The sequence below is a fragment of the Xenopus laevis genome, chromosome 7L, assembly GCF_017654675.1.
Source record: "Xenopus laevis strain J_2021 chromosome 7L, Xenopus_laevis_v10.1, whole genome shotgun sequence".
Classification (NCBI taxonomy): Eukaryota; Metazoa; Chordata; class Amphibia; order Anura; family Pipidae; genus Xenopus; species Xenopus laevis.
The window spans coordinates 85,103,187-85,124,187 of record NC_054383.1 but is presented as its reverse complement, the minus strand read 5'-3'; the positions used below and the strand labels follow the sequence as shown (position 1 = coordinate 85,124,187).

The 21,001-nt window shown below is 38.6% G+C and overlaps 1 protein-coding gene across 1 annotated transcript; it reads right to left on the bottom strand.

The window, feature by feature from the left end:
- Positions 1 to 14,315: 14,315 nt before the first annotated feature.
- On the bottom strand, positions 14,316 to 16,516 carry LOC121395471. Its single transcript, XM_041569039.1, has 2 exons — positions 14,605 to 16,516; positions 14,316 to 14,404 (listed from the first exon to the last, which is right to left on the bottom strand). The coding sequence occupies exon 1, from the start codon at positions 16,514 to 16,516 to the stop codon at positions 14,690 to 14,692; it is 1,827 nt and encodes a 608-aa protein (XP_041424973.1). The 3' UTR covers positions 14,316 to 14,404; positions 14,605 to 14,689.
- Between the last annotated feature and the right edge of the window lie 4,485 nt (positions 16,517 to 21,001).

Below are 21,001 nucleotides of genomic sequence, written 5' to 3'. Positions count from 1 at the left end.
ATTTATAGTGTAATGGCAAATAATTTGATTTGGATTCTGAATAGGGTGCCCTTGCCCCCTTATCTTATTTATATCTTATTCTACAGCCATCGGCTACATTAGAATCACCAATAAATCCTCAAATAAATCACCAAAAGTAAATTAAAAAACAAACCTTGTCCAGGTTGATGAAATAGGCAATACCTAAAGCATATATTGTGGCATTTATATTGTTACATTGTCAGTTTGCTCTGATTGGGTATGAGCAATTTTTTGACTAGGGATGTAGCGAACGTCGGAAAAAAAGTTCGCGAACATATTCGCGAACTTGCGTCAAAAATGCGAACGGTTCGCGAACGTCGCGAACCCCATAGACTTCAATGGGAAGGCGAATTTTAAAAGCTAGAAAAGACATTTCTGGCCAGAAAAATGATTTTAAAGTTGTTTAAAGGGTGCAACGACCTGGACAGTGGCATGCCAGAGGGGGATCAAGGGCAAAAATGTATCTGAAAAATACATTGTTGACACAGCGCTGCGTTTTGTGCTGTAAAGGGCAGAAATCACACTACGTCACTCAGGTGATGTTTCTGGACACGGAATGTGAAAAAGCTCACACAGCTAGGTGGCACTTGGTTAAAGACTGGGCAAACAATGCCTGCAAGGGCAACGTATACAGTAGTGGATACGGAATATATTATTGCTGCTGTAAAAACATCACTCAGGTGATGTTTACGGACACGGAATTATTATTGTTATTTAGACAGAATGTGAAAAAGCTCACACAGCTAGGTGGCACTTGCATACCTCCCAACTGTCCCTCTTTTGACCACTCAACCCCCTGTCCCTCTTTTGTACTGGAAAGTCCCTCTTTTCTCTGCACTGAACAGCCAGAAAAAAACCAGTTTCTAACTTAATTGGCTTTTGGCAGAGAGCTCAGAACAGCTAACAGGTGCAAATAAGATACTTTGTAACAATTTTTACTCTGGTTGGTGCTGGTGAACTACTAGGAGGAGCAGCACACCAGTCCCTCTTTTCTCTGCACTGAACAGCCAGAAAAAAAACAGTTTCTAACTTAATTAGCTTTTGGCAGAGAGCTCAGAACAGCTAACAGGTGCAAATAAGATACTTTGTAACAATTTTGACTCTGGTTGGTGCTGGTAGTGGTGAACTACTAGGAGGAGCAGCACACCAGTCCCACTCCCCAACACAGCTAGACTAATAGCACTGGGCTCTTACAGTAGCAAAGTAAAAAAAAGAAAAAAGAAAATAAAAGCAGTTCTTACAAGGACTATTGGGTTACAGGCAGCAGTCAGCAGATGAGAGATCAGCAGCAGGACAGCTGCCCACAGCAGCTACATACAGAGCACTGCAGTAGAAGGTAGATTACTAGTCAGCAAACTACCTAACCTAAAATGTCCCTCAAATCCCTGCAGAGTTCTGTCCCTACAATACAGAGCAGTATCAAGTAGATTACTAGCCAGCAAAGTTACTATCAACTGTCCCTCAAATCACTAACAGCTCTCTCCCTACACTAGCTCTTCCAAGCACACACAGGCAGAATGAAAAAACGCTGCAGGGCTTCAGTTTATATATGGAAGGGGAGTGGTCCAGGGGGTGTGGGGGTGGTCCAGGAGGGAGAGCTTCCTGATAGGCTGCCATGTATCTGCTGGTCTGGGGGAGAAATGGCAAAAAAAAAACGCCAGCTAAGGCGAACCCAAATTGGCGAACGTCGCGCGACGTTCGCGAACATTCGGCGAACGCGAACAAGTTCGCAGGCGAACAGTCCGCGACATCCCTATTTTTGACTCATACTGTACATATTTGGGGAAATCCATAATTTTGTGAATCTGCATTAGAATTTCATCACATTTTTTTATATATTATATATTTTTTTAATACTGTATAAAAACACAAAAAAATACCCATTGACTCTAATGCATTTTAAGCAAAAAAAAAAAAATGTGAGGGGAAAAGCCCATTGATTTCAATTCATTTTGCAACATTTTTGTGATTTTTTCATAAAAATATTTCCAATTTTTTCAGCAAAAATAATATATTAACACAATGTGAATATATTTGAATATATTATCTGATTTAGAAGGTGAAATCAACCCAAATACTGAAATAGCCTAGCCTAGACTCTTACACTGCAATCTATCCATGTGCTGTAAAATACCAAGTACAGGTATGGGACCTGTTATCCAGAATGCTTGTGACCTGGGGTTTTCTGGATAACAAATGTTTCCATAATTTGGATCTTCATACCTTAAGTCTACTAGAAAATATGTAAACATTAAATAAACCCAATAGGCTGGTTTGCTTTCAATAAGGATTAATTATTTCTTAATTTGGATCAAGAACAAGATGCTGTTTTATTATAACAGAGAAAAAGGAAATCATTTTAAAAAAATTTAATTATTTGGATAAAATGGTGTGTGATCCCATACCTGTCAAATCAATGAACACAGCTGATCCCACCCTGGCTTTTTCAACAATGACACACAGATCATAGGTGTCAGAACAGGGGGGGCCACAGGGTCAATGGCCCCCCCAGAATTTTCTTCCACTGGTTTAGAAGTTTTTTTTTAATTTTTACCGTGTTTTTTTTTAAAAAAGAAATTTGCATTTATTTTTTTGTGTGCTGGTGTGTGCGCAGAGAGAGAGCGTGGAAGAGGACAGTGGCGGGCTGGCAGCATAACTACTGGGAGCAGGGTGGGAGTAATTGAACCAGCGTCAGAGTGACAATTAAGCCAGCGCTTCTAGAGGGGTAGGTGGAGGGGAGCGGTGCACATCCTGCGCTCGGGCCCAGGCAGACCAGTTACGCTGTGGAGCAGCATGGCATTTGGTGCATCACACACTGCTGCATTACTACTGAGAATCCTCCTGATCTGTATGGCCAACTGGGATTGCGCCTCTCCACCAGGCGCCCTCATGAATTGTCCTAGGTAAGGGTGATTGGCTCATCATCATCATCATTGCCAATTTGTCAATGTACTCATCTCTTTGTCTCTTCTCTGCCTATGGGCAGTGTGGGGTATTTATACATGGAATCTACCCTTTGCCATCCTGCTGCTATGGGTTCTGTGGGGTATGTATACATGGAATTGCACCTGTGCCATCCTGCTATGGGTTCTGGGGGTAGTTATACATGGAATTGCGCCTGTGCCATCCTATTATGAATTCTGGGGGTTTTATACATGGAATTGCGCCTGTGCCCTCCTACTATGAATTCTGGGGGTATTTATACATGGAATTGTGTCTGTGCCATCCTACTATGAATTCTGGGGGTATTTATACATGGAATTGCGCCTGTGAGCTCCTACTATGAATGTTGGGGGTATTTATACATGAAATTGTGCCTGTGCCATCCTACTATGAATGGATTTATACATGGAATTGCGATTCTGCTATGATTTCTGGGGGTATTTATAAATGAAGTAGCCATTACGTTATGATTTCTAGGGGTATTTATACATGTAATTCTACTGTGCCACCCTGATTTCTGGGTGGGGGTATACAGAAAATACAGGGTTAACAATCTTAGTACTAAATTAATCCAGAAAATGGTCCAATTGCATCTTGGAGTCAGGAAGAAATTTTCTGAAGCAAATTGGAGAAGCTTTAGAAGGGGTTAGACGTGTCCTTTTTCAAACTAAATTACTATGTTTATTTATAATTATTATGCTGATGCAGTGGGATTGGAGCATTTGTACAACTGTCCCATTATAATATAACATCTAACTAGCATAAAAAGGATCCATGTAGTTAGAGATATTTTAATTTTTCACATTACTAATGCAGCTCCACATACCTTGCATTTTGGCAGAGCAAGAGAGTGAAGCAGTACATCTGGAGGTGCTAGAATTTATAGGCTTGGAGTGCCTGTGCTCACTGATTTTTACTATATAATGCATTCTTGTACTTATACCCACTTTGTTTTATTGTATTTTGTGCTTGGCCTGCCAGTATTCTCTGTATCTCATTGTTCATGGTGCCATTGTCCATTGCTATCTATGTATGTATTTGGTGTGCCAGTGCCCTCTGCTTCTTACTGTATAATGTTCTTTATAGTGCTTGTGGTGCCTTCTTTTTATGTCCTTGGGAGATCAGTACCTACTGCTCCTTTGTATGTCTTTTGAGTACCTTACAGTCTCTGCATGTAATGTACTTTAGGTTACAGAATTTTCCCCATAATGTGCTTGTAGTGCAGCATTCATAGCTCTCAGTTAAAATTGTACATGTGGTGTTAATACCCCATTCCTCCAGTGCAAGACGTTCAGCAAATTTTGCCCCCAATGCTATGGTTCGAAAATTCAGTGAAAGCACATAGGAAAGTGGGTGGAGTCCAAACAGAGTGGCCAAAAGGGGGCATGGCCAACATTTTTGCAGCCTGTGCTCTTTGTCTTGGGCCCCCCTGCCAAAACCATCTTCTGCTGCTTATGTCACAGATTATCCCTTCCCTGGCAAGATGGATGATAAAAAATTATGCTTGCTATATGGGCCAGTCATAAACATAATGTCATTATTTTCTTAGCTTATAGAGTTGAGAAGTGTACTTGCTTCCAGTTGATGAAAATGTTCCCATGAGACTGTACTGTCTCTTTACATAGCAATTAACCAGTTGTGTATGAAAACTACTGGGAACAGGGATTTACAGCACAGTGCCTCCACATAGGGAACACTGAGGAGCACACCTCAGAGGGGGAGGGGGGCACTAGGAAAAATAAAACACACACGTTTGCAATGAAGCAAATATAACTTTATGTAAAACTGTAGTGAAAGAACTTGGACAATTTAATAGACTGCACACCTGCACTAGGGATACGTGTGACCTGCCTAACTCACTATTGGTTTAACTGACTGTCTCTACAACACAGTCCTTTTTATTATCACAGTCGCAATCCTCTGGAAGGGGTTAATGCACACACAGTTCAGTTCAAATGCAATGTCCCTTCCAAAGAGCTCTTATACCCCAGGTAGCAATACCTGTCCCAAGGTACATTTCCCTTTCGAGGTACAGTAGTAGCTGCTCCCACATGGCAGGTACACAAGCAAGACCTGTCCTCACACTTGGAAATTACACAGTGGCCAAAGTATCCACAGGCAGGAGATAGAAACTGGCTCTGCCAGAAGCTCAAATGCTTTCCCAAAGCAGAGCAAAATGCAGCCCTTTCCAAGCTCTTTCTGATTAATCTTTTCAAACAGCACTGTCACACCACAGATCTGGCTCTTGCTGGCTGCTACAACAGGGGTTCCTTTATGAGCTCTGTCTGTAACGCTGTACATTTGACTCCAAAGTCAAGCACTCCCTCTCTGGGTCCTCCTCCTCTCCCAGGGATGCACTAGGGCATGCAGCCAATCGGATGTCTCTTCAGCCTGTAACCGGGCTGGATGATGTCACAGGCAGAACAATAGAGGAAGGACTTGTCTGATCCCCTACAATTCATTTGTATATGTTTTAGTAATATTATATATTGGCAAAAAAAGTTGGGATCTGGGTCGTTCTGCAAGGGTTTTTTTGCCTGCACTTTCGAAAAATTTAGATTAGGAGGGGTTTTCTTAAATATAACTTGTGCCACATTGTAAAGGAGCCCTCTAGATCTAAAAGAAAGGCTTTACTTTATTTTATTATCTAGTGACCATACTATGTTCAATTTTAAAAGACTTTTTATATAAGAACAATAATATTGATTTGCTTTGTTCTGGTGAATTTTACTTCACAGTTACAAAATGTCAGTCAGTTGGGATGAAGAATTCAGAGAAGAAAGGCAACACATAGCGGTTTTTAATGCATAACAGTTCTACATATCATTTGGGAAAGTTTGCAAATGAACAAATCTAACCGAATGTGTTTTCATAAATAGGTGAGCACTGAAACAGCAAGAAAGCAAGAGGCCCTTTAATTTTCTCATGTTGGGCATGCCAGGGCTTATTAGTCAGAAGCAACAAAGAATAAAACATGAAGCTTCAAAAGCAAAATTGGGAAGAGATAAAACAGAAGAGGCAAATATAAGTGTCGTAAAAAGCCAAAAGAAAAAAAAGATGTGATATGCCAGGAACAAATTAATTACCTCTTCTTATATGTAAATCATGAAATAGAAATTTGTCATTGTTGCTTTTTCATGCATTATTTTTAACCAGCCAAGGTATTTGTAAAGCAAGTAAAGCGAGTAAAAAACAAGGTGTGAATTTCCCACAACAACATTAACATTCTAGGAACATTTATTTAATACATTCAAGCATAATTCATTCATTGTACATAAAATATGGATTATGATGTATGTGTGTGGGGTCTATTAAAGTCGGGCCACATTAAATTTTGGGCTGTGAAACACCATTTTTTTCCTGCATTTTACTCTCTGCACATCCAGAAAATATCACTTTTCATCCTAAATGCACAACTGAATAACATTTCTGAAAACTTGGACCAGAAAAGTTGCTATGCAATAAACTCAAGAATGCTCCATTCTTGATTACATTGATTACATAACAATGTTTCATACCTAAACCTTAGATGACTGCAGTTAACAAGAAGTTACTTCCAGGGTAGTTCTGCATTAAATGTATTTTTTTCCATAGGGTAGCACACATATTAACATATTAATAATATGACCCTACACTTGCGTTCTTTTGTTATGGTGCTCATCTGCTTAAATAGCATAAAACTATGGACCTTCTGCAATAAGCAATCTTTATCTCAGGAATAATTAAACAAATATAAGCACTGGCTCATGTCAGTAGTCTTTGTTGGGAAGAGGAAACAGTGGAGACTGCCAAAGGATTCTTTAGGGAGACTGTTATAGAGGGAACTACCTCATAGATCTTCAACCTGACTATGCCGTTTCGCTTCGCCGAAAAATTCGCGAATTTCGCGCGAAATTTGCAAAGCGGTGAAAAATTCGCGAACTGGTGCCCGTTTTTGACGCCGTTTTTTCGGAAAAAAAATTTTGACGCGAATTTTCGCGGGCGTTTTGCAAATTTATTCCCTGGCGGCGAATCGCGCAAATTCGCCGCGAATTCGCACCTGGCGAATAAATTCGCCCATCACTAACTATGACCTCCTGCCTAGCATGTTAGGCAGGAGGTCATAGTTAGTGATGGGCGAATTTATTCGCCAGGTGCGAATTCGCGGCGAATGTGCGCGATTCGCCGCCAGGGAATAAATTTGCAAAACGCCCGCGAAAATTCGCGTCAAAATTTTTTTTCCGAAAAAACGGCGTCAAAAACGGGCACCAGTTCGCGAATTTTTCACCGCTTTGCAAATTTCGCGCGAAATTCGCGAATTTTTCGGCGAAGCGAAACGGCACAAATTCGCCCATCACTAGTCATAGTAAGAAGTTTGCAGTCTGAATGTTAAACTGATGGTAAACTGCTAAATTTAGTTGACCTAAAACAAATTACAGTTTTATTGATGTTGCAGACTTTCTTTATGGAGAAGCCGTGGTGGAATACTAGAATAAAGGTTGACCAGAGGGAGTGTAACAAAAATGGACTCATGGCCAAGAATAGTGATAGACTGTCTCATGCGCAATCGGTCTACATGATGCCATTTCCACCTGAATAGTTATATAACAAAATTGATCAACATATGGATCTTATGCATTGTCCTGAGAGAATTGGTCACTGCAAATTTATGGGTGGTACATGACTAGAACTAGAAACATATAGTATAATAAGAAACCAACATTTCTGAAGCTGATGCATAGTGTCTGGGTAAGGGTGTGAAGTGCACATATACTTATACCAACCTATCTATACAGTCCCATCTATAAAAATATTTACCAATATCTATAGTAATTGTGTAAGAAATCGCCATCTTGGCTTTGACAGTAACCCCCATATGTAATAAAAGGCACTAACTTTGCCCAGGAGCAGTAACCAATAGCAACCAATAAGATGATTACAGATGACCAGTAAATACTTCTTTATGATTGGTTGATATGGGTTACTGCCCCATGTCCACTTAGTGCCTTTTATGATATAACCCTATTTGTTTAACCCACACTGTATGTTAATGTGTATTTAATAGGAAAGCAGCTGTCCAGGAAACTTACATAAAACTATGATTATCATAACAAAGGGTTTACTGTGACCAGGGTTGGACTGGACCCACTGGAGCTGTGACATCAGGGCCCCTGCACCCCCCCCAAGGGCCCCCCTCCCCAGACATAGGCCTCCCACCCCAGTAAAAGCCCTCTGCCCTCTCCAACCCCTCTCACGGTGCATACCTACTTCACAATCATTTGCGGGTGAGGCAAGTGGGCATAGTGGGCGGGGCAAGAGGATGGAGTGGATGGGACAAGAGGGAAGAGTGGGTGTGGCAAGTGGGCAGAGCAGGCCGAGCAAGCTGGCGGAGGTCAGGAGCGGAGGGGATTAGGCCACACTATGTGGAGCAGGTCTGGGCCAAGGTTTTTTCACAGTGTCCCATCGTTTGTGGGGACCATAAATCTAATAACTGTATGTGTGAAAACCTGTTCAACTGGATGTGGGCACTCATTTTATCAGTTGAGAGGTTTGCACTGGGGGCAAGTATCACAAACTAGGAAAATGGGACAGGAGTGAGGAGGAGCCTGAGGAAGGGAGAAAGACAGAAGCAGCTTGAGACAGATGGCGGAGCACAATAAGAACTTGTTAACAACAACAGAGACATATAACATTTGTTACTGTAAATAATGTACATATTGTTTTATTCTAAGGAGGTTATTTATCAAAATCCAAATTTATCTCAATATTTTCTGCTACAAACTCCGATCAAATACACTTGGGCTTTTTAGGCTTATTTATTATTACATTTTCACGAAAATTTGCTTTACGGGAAAAAATCTGATTTTCACAAACTTTTCAGACTTTTTCATCAGATTTTCACAGGGTTTTTCTCCTGCTATTTGTCTATAATGCCTTCTAATGTACTTGTAAAGTGTAATCATCTCCTCTCTCAAAAGTCACTTTTACAGATAATCTACCCTAATAATTTAAAGGGGTTATTTACTAAACTCCGAATGCAAAAATCACGAACAATTCGTGATTTTTTGGTTATAAAAACAGACTTTTAAAAAGTCACGAATTCTTCAGAATTCATTAAACCCTGAGGATGGAAAAGTCTGAATCTGAAAATCCGGCATCTCAGATCTGTCGAGGTGGCATATAAGTCAGTGGGAGAAGTCGCTGGACTTCGTAAATAAGCGTAAAAAACCTGAGCGGATTTGATCGGAGTTTGTATCAGAAAATATTGAGATGAATTGGATAAATTAGACTTTGATAAATAACCCCCTTATTGTCAATTTCCCAGCTGCCCTCAATCACGTGATATTTTACTGCTGTACTGCAAGTTGGAGTGATATCACCCCCTCCCTTCCCTCCGAAGCAGCCCATCAGCAGAATAATGGGACGGCAATGAGATAGCAGCTCCCTAACACAAGATAACAGCTGCCTGGTAGATCTAAGAACAGCACTCAATGGTAAAAGCCAGGTCCCACTGAGACACATTAGATTACATAGAGTACGAGAAACAACAGCCTGCCAGAAAGCAGTTCCATCCTAAAGTGCTGGCTCTTTCTGAAAGCACATGACCAGGCAAAATCACCTGAGATGGCTGCCTGCACACCTATATTACAATAAAAAAAATACACTTGCTGGTTCAGGAATTACATTTTATATTGTTGAGTGAATTATTTGCAATGTAAACAGTGCAATTTAGAAATAAAAACTACACCATAAAAATCATGACTGAATCCCTTTAAGGACTGCTTTTATAGCCACATAATGACACTGCCTGGAGTAAGACAACTTGTTATCTACAAAAATCCCCACATCCTTCACACACTGCCATTTAGTGTATAACTTGCATTCATATTATTTCTGGCAGAAATTTTATATTATTTCAGCCAAAATGCATAACCTTGCATTTATCAACATTGAACCTTATTTTCCAGTTTGCTGCCCAGTTTTCCAACTTAGACAAATAACTCTGCAAAGTGGCAACATCCTGCATGGAACCTATAGTTCTGCACAATTTAGTATCATCTGCAAAAATAGAAACAGTACTTTCAATGCCCACCTCCAGGTCATTAATAAGATCAAATAATGGAGGTTTTCAAGCTTCAAATAAAGTTAGCATCGACTAATGGAAACTTGGGAAAGTAGAGAAACAGGGTTTCATTTTAAATTCAGCTCTGGGAAATGCAGTAAAAGGTGTTGTGGCTAATGATGGGTGAATTTGCGCCGTTGAATTCGTGAATTTCCCGCGAAATTCGCGAAACGGCGAAAATTCGCAAAACGGCACCGGCGTCTCGATTTTGACGCCGGTGCCCGTTTTTTGACGCGGGCGAATTTTTTCGCGGGCGTTTAGCGAATTTATTCACTGGCGGCAAATTGCGCAAATTCACCGCGAATTTGCGCCTGGCAATTACATTCGCCCATCACTAGTTGTGGTGAAAAGAGTTCTGTCTGTTACAATTCTACTCATATATTTGATAAGACAAATACACAGTAAATATAAGAAATTATGTATAAAGTATAACTCTCCTAGTTCTACTGTCTGTAGTTTTCCTGTGCAGATCTTAGTACATCTATAAACAGCTTGAAGAAAGCTCTGTGAGTAAGGACAACTGGGACAGTTTACCAACCTTTCTATACTTATTAGCATCAAGACAAGAAGTCCCCCTAGAGGAAGCATAGTGAGAAGTTTTGCTCGCAAATATTCATTTTATTTAAATTAAAAGAAAATGTTAAACTACCAGTATAAAATCTAGAGGGAGCCAATAATGAAATTCTGCCTTTTAGGCTGAAAAAGGGGAATTCTAATCAACATATAAATAACTTGTATTTTTAAGTAATTATTGCACTGAAATAATTCCTTTGTGCTTTCAGTACTTAATAAAACACATTTTTTGTTTTTAGGATTTTAAGATTTTTTTTTATTTTATCTGTATTTTATGTCATTTTAAATTATGTGTATATTTTATTGCTTGAGAAGGGTGTTGTGTATGGTATATTCCTTGTATTGCTGGTAGAAAAAACATTATGGTTTGTACCAACTTGTCACTTAGTTTGCTTTTTTGTAAATAAGCCCCTGTGCATCTTATGGGTTGTTATTGGCTGACATGGGGGTACAGGAACATTCAGTTCTGTGTAACAAGGTAAGAAATATGTAAAGATATCTTCTTTTGCACATTCCTTTAGAAATCATACTATCTTGTTACCTATCTACCTTTCAGTATCTAATGCTGGCTTATTTTGTGTGTACGTGTTTAATTTTCTAGGATCACTTAGGAAAACATTTCATGTGTGGCATTTAAAGATATTAATTATTTTTCCACCCATTCAGCAATATGACAATGACCTGTTTATTTAGAGCCACCGCTGATGAGTAATGCAATGAAAGACAATTACCCCAGGTTGTGTGAGCTGAGCTTGGCATTTTCTCTCCGGCAGCCGCAGGGAACAGAGAGTTTTTTACAGATGGATATCACGTAGCTGCTTGCAGCACCTACAAATGTTGCCAATTCAAGCTTATCTAATAACGATTCTGATAATCTAGACCAAACAAAAAGCACTGAAGTCTGAAACTAACTAATCCAATTTGATTATCTCTACTCTGTTCCTGAATTCACCATCGTTGAGAAATTTAATTCTAGGGGTTTATTTTACTAGTCACACAGAGACATAAAATCATTTTAGACTGCAGGCTCAGTGGGCAACTTGCACTTTTCCACTTTCATTAAAGTACTTTTGTCCAAATGCATGCTTCACACTCCAGTATAGTTGCGCACAGCGCTGATCGGCCCTTTCTGGCTTCTGTTCCAAATTCAGCACTGCTACGGATATTGACGCACAGCACTGTGTGAACCCTGGAGCTGCCGTCACCTCCTGACCAAGTAATAGCTCCAGGGTTCCCACAGCACCCTGAGTCAATATACACAGCAAAATTGTGCCTTAAGAATGGGGTGCAGAAGGCATTCGCACGTCAAGTGCTACTACGGCAAGCAAACTGCAAATTAATTCAGAGCAACTGTGTCTGATTTACAACAAAGAGCATATGCAGTTGCATCCATTTTAATGAATCAGATACAGCTGCGCCAGATGCAGAGCAGTTGAGTCAGATGCAGTGCAATTGCGTCCGATTCAACACCCACATTGCACCCCAAAAGTCTCTGGAATTCTTGGGGAAAATGGTGCATTGTGAGAAAAAAAACATGAGGATTCTATAAGATTATATATAAATAGACAGACAGAGAGAAAGACTGAATAGATAGATTGATAGAGATAGATGATAGATAGATAGATAGATAGATAGATAGATAGATAGATAGATAGATAGATAGATAGATAGATAGATAGATAGATAGATAGATAGATAGATAGATAGATAGATAGATAGATGGGTGGATAAATAGATAGATAGATTACAGATAGACAGACCGAGGCAGATAGATAGATGAGTTACTAGGCATTTTTATAATTTTATATTATAAATATCAGTTATTGTCATATTAGCGTTAATGCACTGGCTGAGCAAATGAGCCATGCAGTATTAAGTGTCCTGTGTATCTTTACATTCAGTATGCTTCATAACAATGAACAATACCCAATATTATAGCAAAAAACCCATCATCTTTATCGTGGACTTGCTGTACAGCCATTTTAATTCATATTTTTGAGTAGGCAACTGTAGTTCTATCTCATATGCTTCCAATAAACAGCATACACTCAATTTAAAGAAAATGTTTTAATAAGTACAGGGTAAAGGGAGGAGGAAGATTTACCAGTCTTTACCATCAGGGGGAACTAGAGCAGAATAAGAATGTTTATATTTTCGAATATAAACCTGACATAGATAGATAAATATATGATAGATAGACATACAGGCAGACAGATAGCTAGATTTTTGTATCTGTTATTAAATAGCATTCCATGTCCCTGCTCAGCTGCTGCTCTCATTTATTTTTGTTAAAGCAGAGAGAAGTGAGATAAAGTTATTTCTTGCTCCATGTTACACTATAATTTAGTGTATCAAGGTGAATTTTCAGCAATTTAAATGGTTTAATCTGTAGATATGAGATTATGACCCTTTGGCTGACAGAGAGATAAAGGACAATGGCAAGTTTTCATTGTTTTCATTGTTTTTAAAGCAAAAAGCTAAAGGTGGATTCTATAATAAGGTATAGGCACCATATTCACAGTTATATAATGGAAAGTATGCAAGAAAATATTGTTGTCACGGTATGCATTTTGGAAGCTATGCAATACCCTGTTGTTCCCATCTGGGGAAAAATAATATTGTGCTGAACTTAAGTCAAGTCCAAACTAAGCTAACGTACCCTTGTGCAGTGATTTACCTGGAAATGGTAGTAAGACTAGTATTTGGGACAGGCCAGTTATTTGAAAAAAACTGTTAAACATTTGCATAATGTTTGCATAACTGTCTGTAGTTATTCTAGTGCATTAAAAGAGCAGCAGATGAACAATGCCAATAGGCCTTCTATGCAGAGAGTGAAGCAGTTCAACAGTTGCAGATTGTTGGCTTATGAAAAGGATGACATAGTTCCGCACAGTTAAAGGAATACTGTCATGGGAAAAAAAAAAATTCCAAAATGAATCAGTTAATAGTGCTGCTCCAGCAGAATTCTGCACCATTTCTCAAAAGAGCAAACAAATTTTTTTATATTCAATTTTGAAATCTGACATGGGACTAGACATGTTGTCAATTCCCCAGCTGCCCCAAGTCATGTGACTTGTGCTCTGATAAACTTCAATCACTCTTTACTGCTGTACTGCAAGTTAGAGTGATATCACCCCTCCCTTTTCCCCCCCAGCAGCCAAAAAAAGAACAATGGGAAGGTAACCAGATAGCAGCTCCCTAACACAAGATAACAGCTATGTAGAACTGTAATGTAGATGTGGAACAGATCCAAAGCGGCAGTCAAACTGCAAAAAATCCGTTTATTGGGGAGTGTACAACATGTTTCGGGACGAGCCCTTTATCAAGTGTATAGGAACAAACAAAACATCCAACATTTAAATCCTATGTGACCAATCACACCTTCAGTGGGTTGTTACTTCATTTAACCCTTGTGCTAACCCTAATCATGTGACATCTGAATATAACCATGCTGCTTAATGCAATAAAAAAAATTTTTCTTTCATAAAAACAGCGATAGGTTAAAAACTATTCTAACATAGTTAACATTTAGTGTACACAGAAAAAACAGTGAATAAATATTACATGCGTATAAATATAGCAGCCCTTCAGCCCAATTGGTAAAATACTATTTACTTAATTCTCATTTATTGGATAATTCAGAACTGTCCAAATCCGTATATAAGTGCAATAGTGCTAAAAGTCAGAATAATACAATAAGAACGTGTTACAATAAAACATTTACAAGCAGCTTAAAATACAGGAAATTGCTCCATTCGGCCTAACCTGCAAAATAAAGAGAAAATGCTGAACCAGCCTATCTAAACCACTTGTTTCTTAACAATGTTGCAAATTTAAATAATTACCATCTACAGTTGTTTAGCAACAATAGTTGCTGACTCATTCTATGCTATTTATGTTGCAATAGGAACTCTTGCTTAATTTTTAAATGTGTTAGAGTAATACTCCTGTTTTGATGGACTCACCCATCTACGATTCGGCCGACGATCCTCGGCAATGCCGTTAGCTCACTAATTATAATACCTGAGAACAACAAGATACATTATACCATTAAAGAAAGCATATCAAATTATATTGCTCATTTAATCCTTTCGGGGAGATACATTCTAGCCGACTGATCCATCTTGCCTCCCTTTGTAATAATAAATTATTATGATCTCCTCCTCTAACTGGATTGGGTACCACCTCCAACACCTTCCATTTCAACTGACATGCATTGTGTTTATGCTCAAAAAAGTGTCTTGATACAGGAGTATCAGAATAGGTGCCAGCCTTAAAATTCCTTATATTACCCTTATGTTCCTTAATCCTCATGTGCACGGGTCTTATGGTTTTACCAACGTACACCAGCCCACATGGGCATTTCAAAACATAGATAACATACGCGGTTTTGCACGTAGCAAATGTATTAAGCTTAATTTCTTGCCCAGATATTGGGTGATGAATATTGGGGCCTTTTATGATGGAACTACAACAATTACACCCTAGACACGGAAAGGTGCCCACCTTCTTACTAACCATTGGATTATACTTACTGTCCATTTTTTCAATGGAACATAGTGTGTCACTAATGGATTTCCCTTTCTTATAAGCAAAGCGTGGAGGTTTCTTGAAAGCCAGACCAGAGATGGTGTCAGTCTGTAATATGGGCCAGTACTGTTTTACAATTTTTTCCACCATTTTACTTCTCTTATCATATTTACTCACGAAAGTTATTCTTTCGCTGTCCACTTCCCTTTTTCTTGGTTTTAATAAGTCTCCCCGTTCTATCTTCTGTACCTCATTCTCTACTGCTCGTAGTTGCCCTTTCGGGTATCCCCTCTGTACAAATCTCTCTGTTAGCTCTTTGCATGCCATTTTATAACCAGTGTTACTTGATGCTATTTTCTTGGCCCTCATATATTGTCCCTTGGGAATAGCATTAAGGGTCTGGGGGTTATGGAAACTTTTCCTGTGTAGGAGATTATTCCTATCCATTTCTTTGCGGTATAAATTGGTACTCAGGCTATTATTTTCCAACTTAATCTGTACATCCAGGAAATTAATTGCAGTATCGGAAACCTCCATAGTAAATTTAACTGTCTTGTGTGCTGTATTGGCCTGTTCCACCATATCCATAAATGTTTCACGTGGTCCATCCCATATAATCAGTATATCATCCACATACCTGTAATAGTGGACGATATACTGTAGGTATGGTTCTTTCAGGAACAATTTCTTTTCTAAATCAAATACAAACAAGTTTGCTAGGGACGGTGCCACCGCAGAGCCCATCGACGTCCCTTGCCTTTGCCAATAGAAGAAGTCTTCAAATTTGAAATAGTTCTTTTTAAGCACAACTTCAAGACAGTCAAGTATAAAATATAATTTAGCATTGCTCATATTGGTTTCCAAAAGGGCTTCTTCTATGCATTTAATTCCCTCATCTTGAGGTATTGCCGTAAATAAACTTTGTATATCGATACTGCATAGAAGAACCCCTGGGCTCAATTTAGGAACCCCCTCCAATTTGATCAAAAGATCGTTGGTGTCCTTAAGGCAAGTGGGTAGATTACGCACTAACTCCTGTAAATGGTGGTCAATAAATTTGGAAAGGGGTTCTAATAATGAGCCAATACCAGACACTATGGGCCTACCTGGAGGGTTTTCTAGTGTCTTATGAATTTTAGGAAGTACATACAAGGTAGGAATCCTAGGGAAATCTGTAGTTAAAAACTCCTTAGTTGATTTATCAATCACTCCCATATCAAATGCTTCCATTATCATCAGATCGATCACCTTCTTTAACTGTGTCGTTGGATCTTGCTCAATTGGGGAATAATGGCCTGGTACTTCCAATTGTCTGTGGACTTCCAATCTATATTTAGTAGCGTCCATCACTACCACCGCCCCTCCCTTATCAGCTTTCTTAATGGTAATTTCCTTGTTATTTTTAAGGGCGGTAAGGAATTTTAAGGCTGGCACCTATTCTGATACTCCTGTATCAAGACACTTTTTTGAGCATAAACACAATGCATGTCAGTTGAAATGGAAGGTGTTGGAGGTGGTACCCAATCCAGTTAGAGGAGGAGATCATAATAATTTATTATTACAAAGGGAGGCAAGATGGATCAGTCGGCTAGAATGTATCTCCCCGAAAGGATTAAATGAGCAATATAATTTGATATGCTTTCTTTAATGGTATAATGTATCTTGTTGTTCTCAGGTATTATAATTAGTGAGCTAACGGCATTGCCGAGGATCGTCGGCCGAATCGTAGATGGGTGAGCCCATCAAAACAGGAGTATTACTCTAACACATTTAAAAATTAAGCAAGAGTTACTATTGCAACATAAATAGCATAGAATGAGTCAGCAACTATTGTTGCTAAACAACTGTAGATGGTAATTATTTAAATTTGCAACATTGTTAAGAAACAAGTGGTTTAGATAGGCTGGTTCAGCATTTTCTCTTTATTTTTGCAGGTTAGGCCGAATGGAGCAATTTCCTGTATTTTAAGCTGCTTGTAAATGTTTTATTGTAACACGTTCTTATTGTATTATTCTGACTTTTAGCACTATTGCACTTATATACGGATTTGGACAGTTCTGAATTATCCAATAAATGAGAATTAAGTAAATAGTATTTTACCAATTGGGCTGAAGGGCTGCTATATTTATACGCATGTAATATTTATTCACTGTTTTTTCTGTGTACACTAAATGTTAACTATGTTAGAATAGTTTTTAACCTATCGCTGTTTTTATGAAAGAAAAATTTTTTTTATTGCATTAAGCAGCATGGTTATATTCAGATGTCACATGATTAGGGTTAGCACAAGGGTTAAATGAAGTAACAACCCACTGAAGGTGTGATTGGTCACATAGGATTTAAATGTTGGATGTTTTGTTTGTTCCTATACACTTGATAAAGGGCTCGTCCCGAAACATGTTGTACACTCCCCAATAAACGGATTTTTTGCAGTTTGACTGCCGCTTTGGATCTGTTCCACATCTACATTACAGTTCTACATATTGATTTGGGTTATCGGACACAGGATACCCGTGGACAGGTCTGACCTTAAGCATGTGGTGAGCTCCTTTCATACTAAATTGTACAAGATAACAGCTGCCTGGTAGATCTAAGAACAACACTCAATAGTAAAAACCCATGTCCCACTGAGACACATTCAGTTACATTGAGAAAGAAAAACAGCAGCCTGCCAGAAAGCATTTCTCTCCTAAAGTGCAGGCACAAGTCACATGACTGATGGCACCTGGGAAATTGACAAAATGTCTAGCCCCATGTCAGATTTCAAAATTGAATATAAAAAAAATCTGTTTACTCTTTTGAGAAATGGATTTCAGTGCAGAATTCTGCTGGAGCAGCACTATTAACTGATGCGTTTTGCAAAAAACATGTTTTCCGATGACAGGATCCCTTTAAGCAATGTAAAAACTTGACCTATATATGAAGTAACATAGCAGTTCAGCAATGCCCGTAACTATTTTGCGAGGACAGCAAAACAGATGAACATGTGCAGGTGGCTGGCTTATAAGAGAAGTAATAGAAGTGAACAAAGTCAAAGTATTTATGTTTGTGTAAATGTATTTATGTAGTGCTATCTGTAAATCCATAACTGTAAATTTGTACAATACATTAATAGCACTGACAAGGGGAAACAAACACTCTATTACATAAAAATAAAGAATATATGAAGAAGATAAAGCAGTTCAACAAGGCCAGCAGCAACTATGTTTTTAGGAAATATTCCTACATTTTCCAGTGGCTGGTTTATGCAAGATATAGCACAGTTGAGCAGTGTCAAAGCCACCTGTACTACTTGTGCAAGTTTTTAACTTTGCTTATGCCCCACCTTGACATTACGTTGCATTACATTGCTGTGCCGCATATATACAGGCGGGTCCATTTTAATGTTTTAAACAAGATGAATTACAAAGGGCACTCCATGACAAGGCAGAGGGTAGAACCGGAGTATCAGTTTATTGTTCCATAATTGTTTTGTTGAACAGGTAATGCATTCAAATATCGTCCGACACTACTATTACTCTGCAGAATAGCAAAAGCCAAGAGGAAAGTGGAAGTCCTGTTGTCCTAATGTAGCTGTACTTACAGTTTATGGCTTTGCACAGATAGTGAGAATAGAAGGATTGGGTTATGCATTCAGAAGGTATAGATGAAGCATTCCAATGACAAATCATATTGGGGTAGCTCACGTCTCTGATTGGCTGAGCATAGCTATCATTTTGTTAGTGGTTCTAAGGTATGAGGGCATTAGGGGAGGAAAGTAAAAGCCATTTCAAGGGGATAGTGGCTCTGTGGCCACAGCTTTTACAGGGACAGATAGAAATTATTGGCAGCCGTAAATGCTAGTGGGGGTAATACTGATAAAGGTAAAAATATCCACTTCTATACAATATGCTAGAAGTAGAATGCAATGCAATATTTCAGTGGGGTGTATACCATAATGTGGCTAAGCACCATCAGGAGAAATCTAGCATAAAACAAATACAGACATTACATTAAACGATTTAACTAATGTATCTGCCAAATGTCACAGACTTGGAGGCGGGGTCCAACAAGGTTATCTATACCTACCCCATGTTATATTGTAACCCAGTTATTCTACATTGATCATTTAGGGGATTTATTTAAGGCTATTATGCAATAGTGGATTTTATCTAACCCACAGTATCTTGTCATGCAACAGCACAAGATTTTGTGGGATGCTACAATGTACAGGTATGAATTACCTGTCATCTACATTATGGGAAAGGCATGTCCCATAGACTCAATTCTAATCAAATAATTCAAATATGTAAAAATGATTTCCTTTTTCTCTGTAATAATAAAACAGTGCCTTGTACTTGATCCCAATTATTGGAGGCAAAACAATCCTATTCGGTTTATTTAATGTTTAAATCATTTTTAGTAGACTTATGGTATAGTATGGAGAGCCAAATTGTATTGGATGGCAACTATTCCATGTACAGTAGCTTACCAATCAGATTTTTATCACAGAAAATGCTACATGTAGTATTTATGTTGCCACTTGCATTGCATTATATACGGATTTAACATGTACTGTAGTAATAAATATAATGTTAGATGGAGGACACTGTTTACTTAATATGCTATTATAGCTATATGCTATTATGGTGTGTGTGTGTGTGTGTGTGTTAGATGGTAAGAAAATGTAATGATCCCAATAAGGCAAGAAGTCCATTGTTACTAGACCATTGTGAGTCCAATTAAGAATTTTCAGTGTGGAATATCCAAGACTGTCAATACAATACACTGGTCATCATTCAATATCGGCATGCTTCTAAGTATCGTACCTTCAGCAGTTATGGAAACAATGGAAATTTCAAAGATAAAGCACACAAAGGACTTCTTCAACGGTATAGCTTTCTCATTTTATTTCCAAAGTAATAAAGTGAAGCACTTACAACTATTCTTCCTAACAAGGTACTTTAGTCATTTGTTTTTATCTTCTAAAATAAACTTGTTGCAGCCACAGTCATTTGCACATTTTTCGATAGACAGCAATCAAAACAAATAGCTGATAGAAATATAGTTCTTAATCCCATTTATATAAATATCCGGCATTGTATATTAGCTCTGCAGAGTGCTGCTGTGATCCTTTATACATAACATATGTTAATGTAATAATTATTATAATTCGTAAGTTTGTCCTGGATCTTAGACCTATCCTGTGAGTGTTGCTTTGTGACCCACCACTCCCCCAGACATGATATTGCCTCTCCATGTTAGAAAATGGAAACAGTTAAATAATCTCCAAACTCCCTCTTCTTCACTCCTGACGTTGTTAAAACCCAGCACAGTTTTAGTTCTAGAGGGCCACAACTGAATATCTTTGATATGTTTTATTAGTATTTATGAAATGTGACAAACTGAATATGCATCTTTGCTGAAAGCCAAACAGAGGTGTTAGTGGCACCCATGAGACAGCCCAGGGGCATAAAACACTCTTTGTATATTATTCACCTCAGGCAGCAGCTCAGGGCTAACAAAGATACCTTGCAAGTATTCACAAAGGCAAGCATCGTATCTGAATAGAGGAGCTGGATGAGCAGGCAGCTTAACTTAGGTTACGAACGTGATGCATTTCATCAGAACTCCGTAATCACAGGGGAAGTCAGGGTTGGGATAGAGAATCTTGGCAATTGTGTGTGGGATACAAAAATAAGTGCTTTATGGACACATCAGGCAAATGTATTGTAGCTTCACTGATACCCTCAGCCTCCTGTAAAAGACTAATACACTTACAGTATAAACACAGATGAAAAGCCAGTGATATGCATCCGATTTACAAACCATGGAAATGACCCTGGGGGTCCA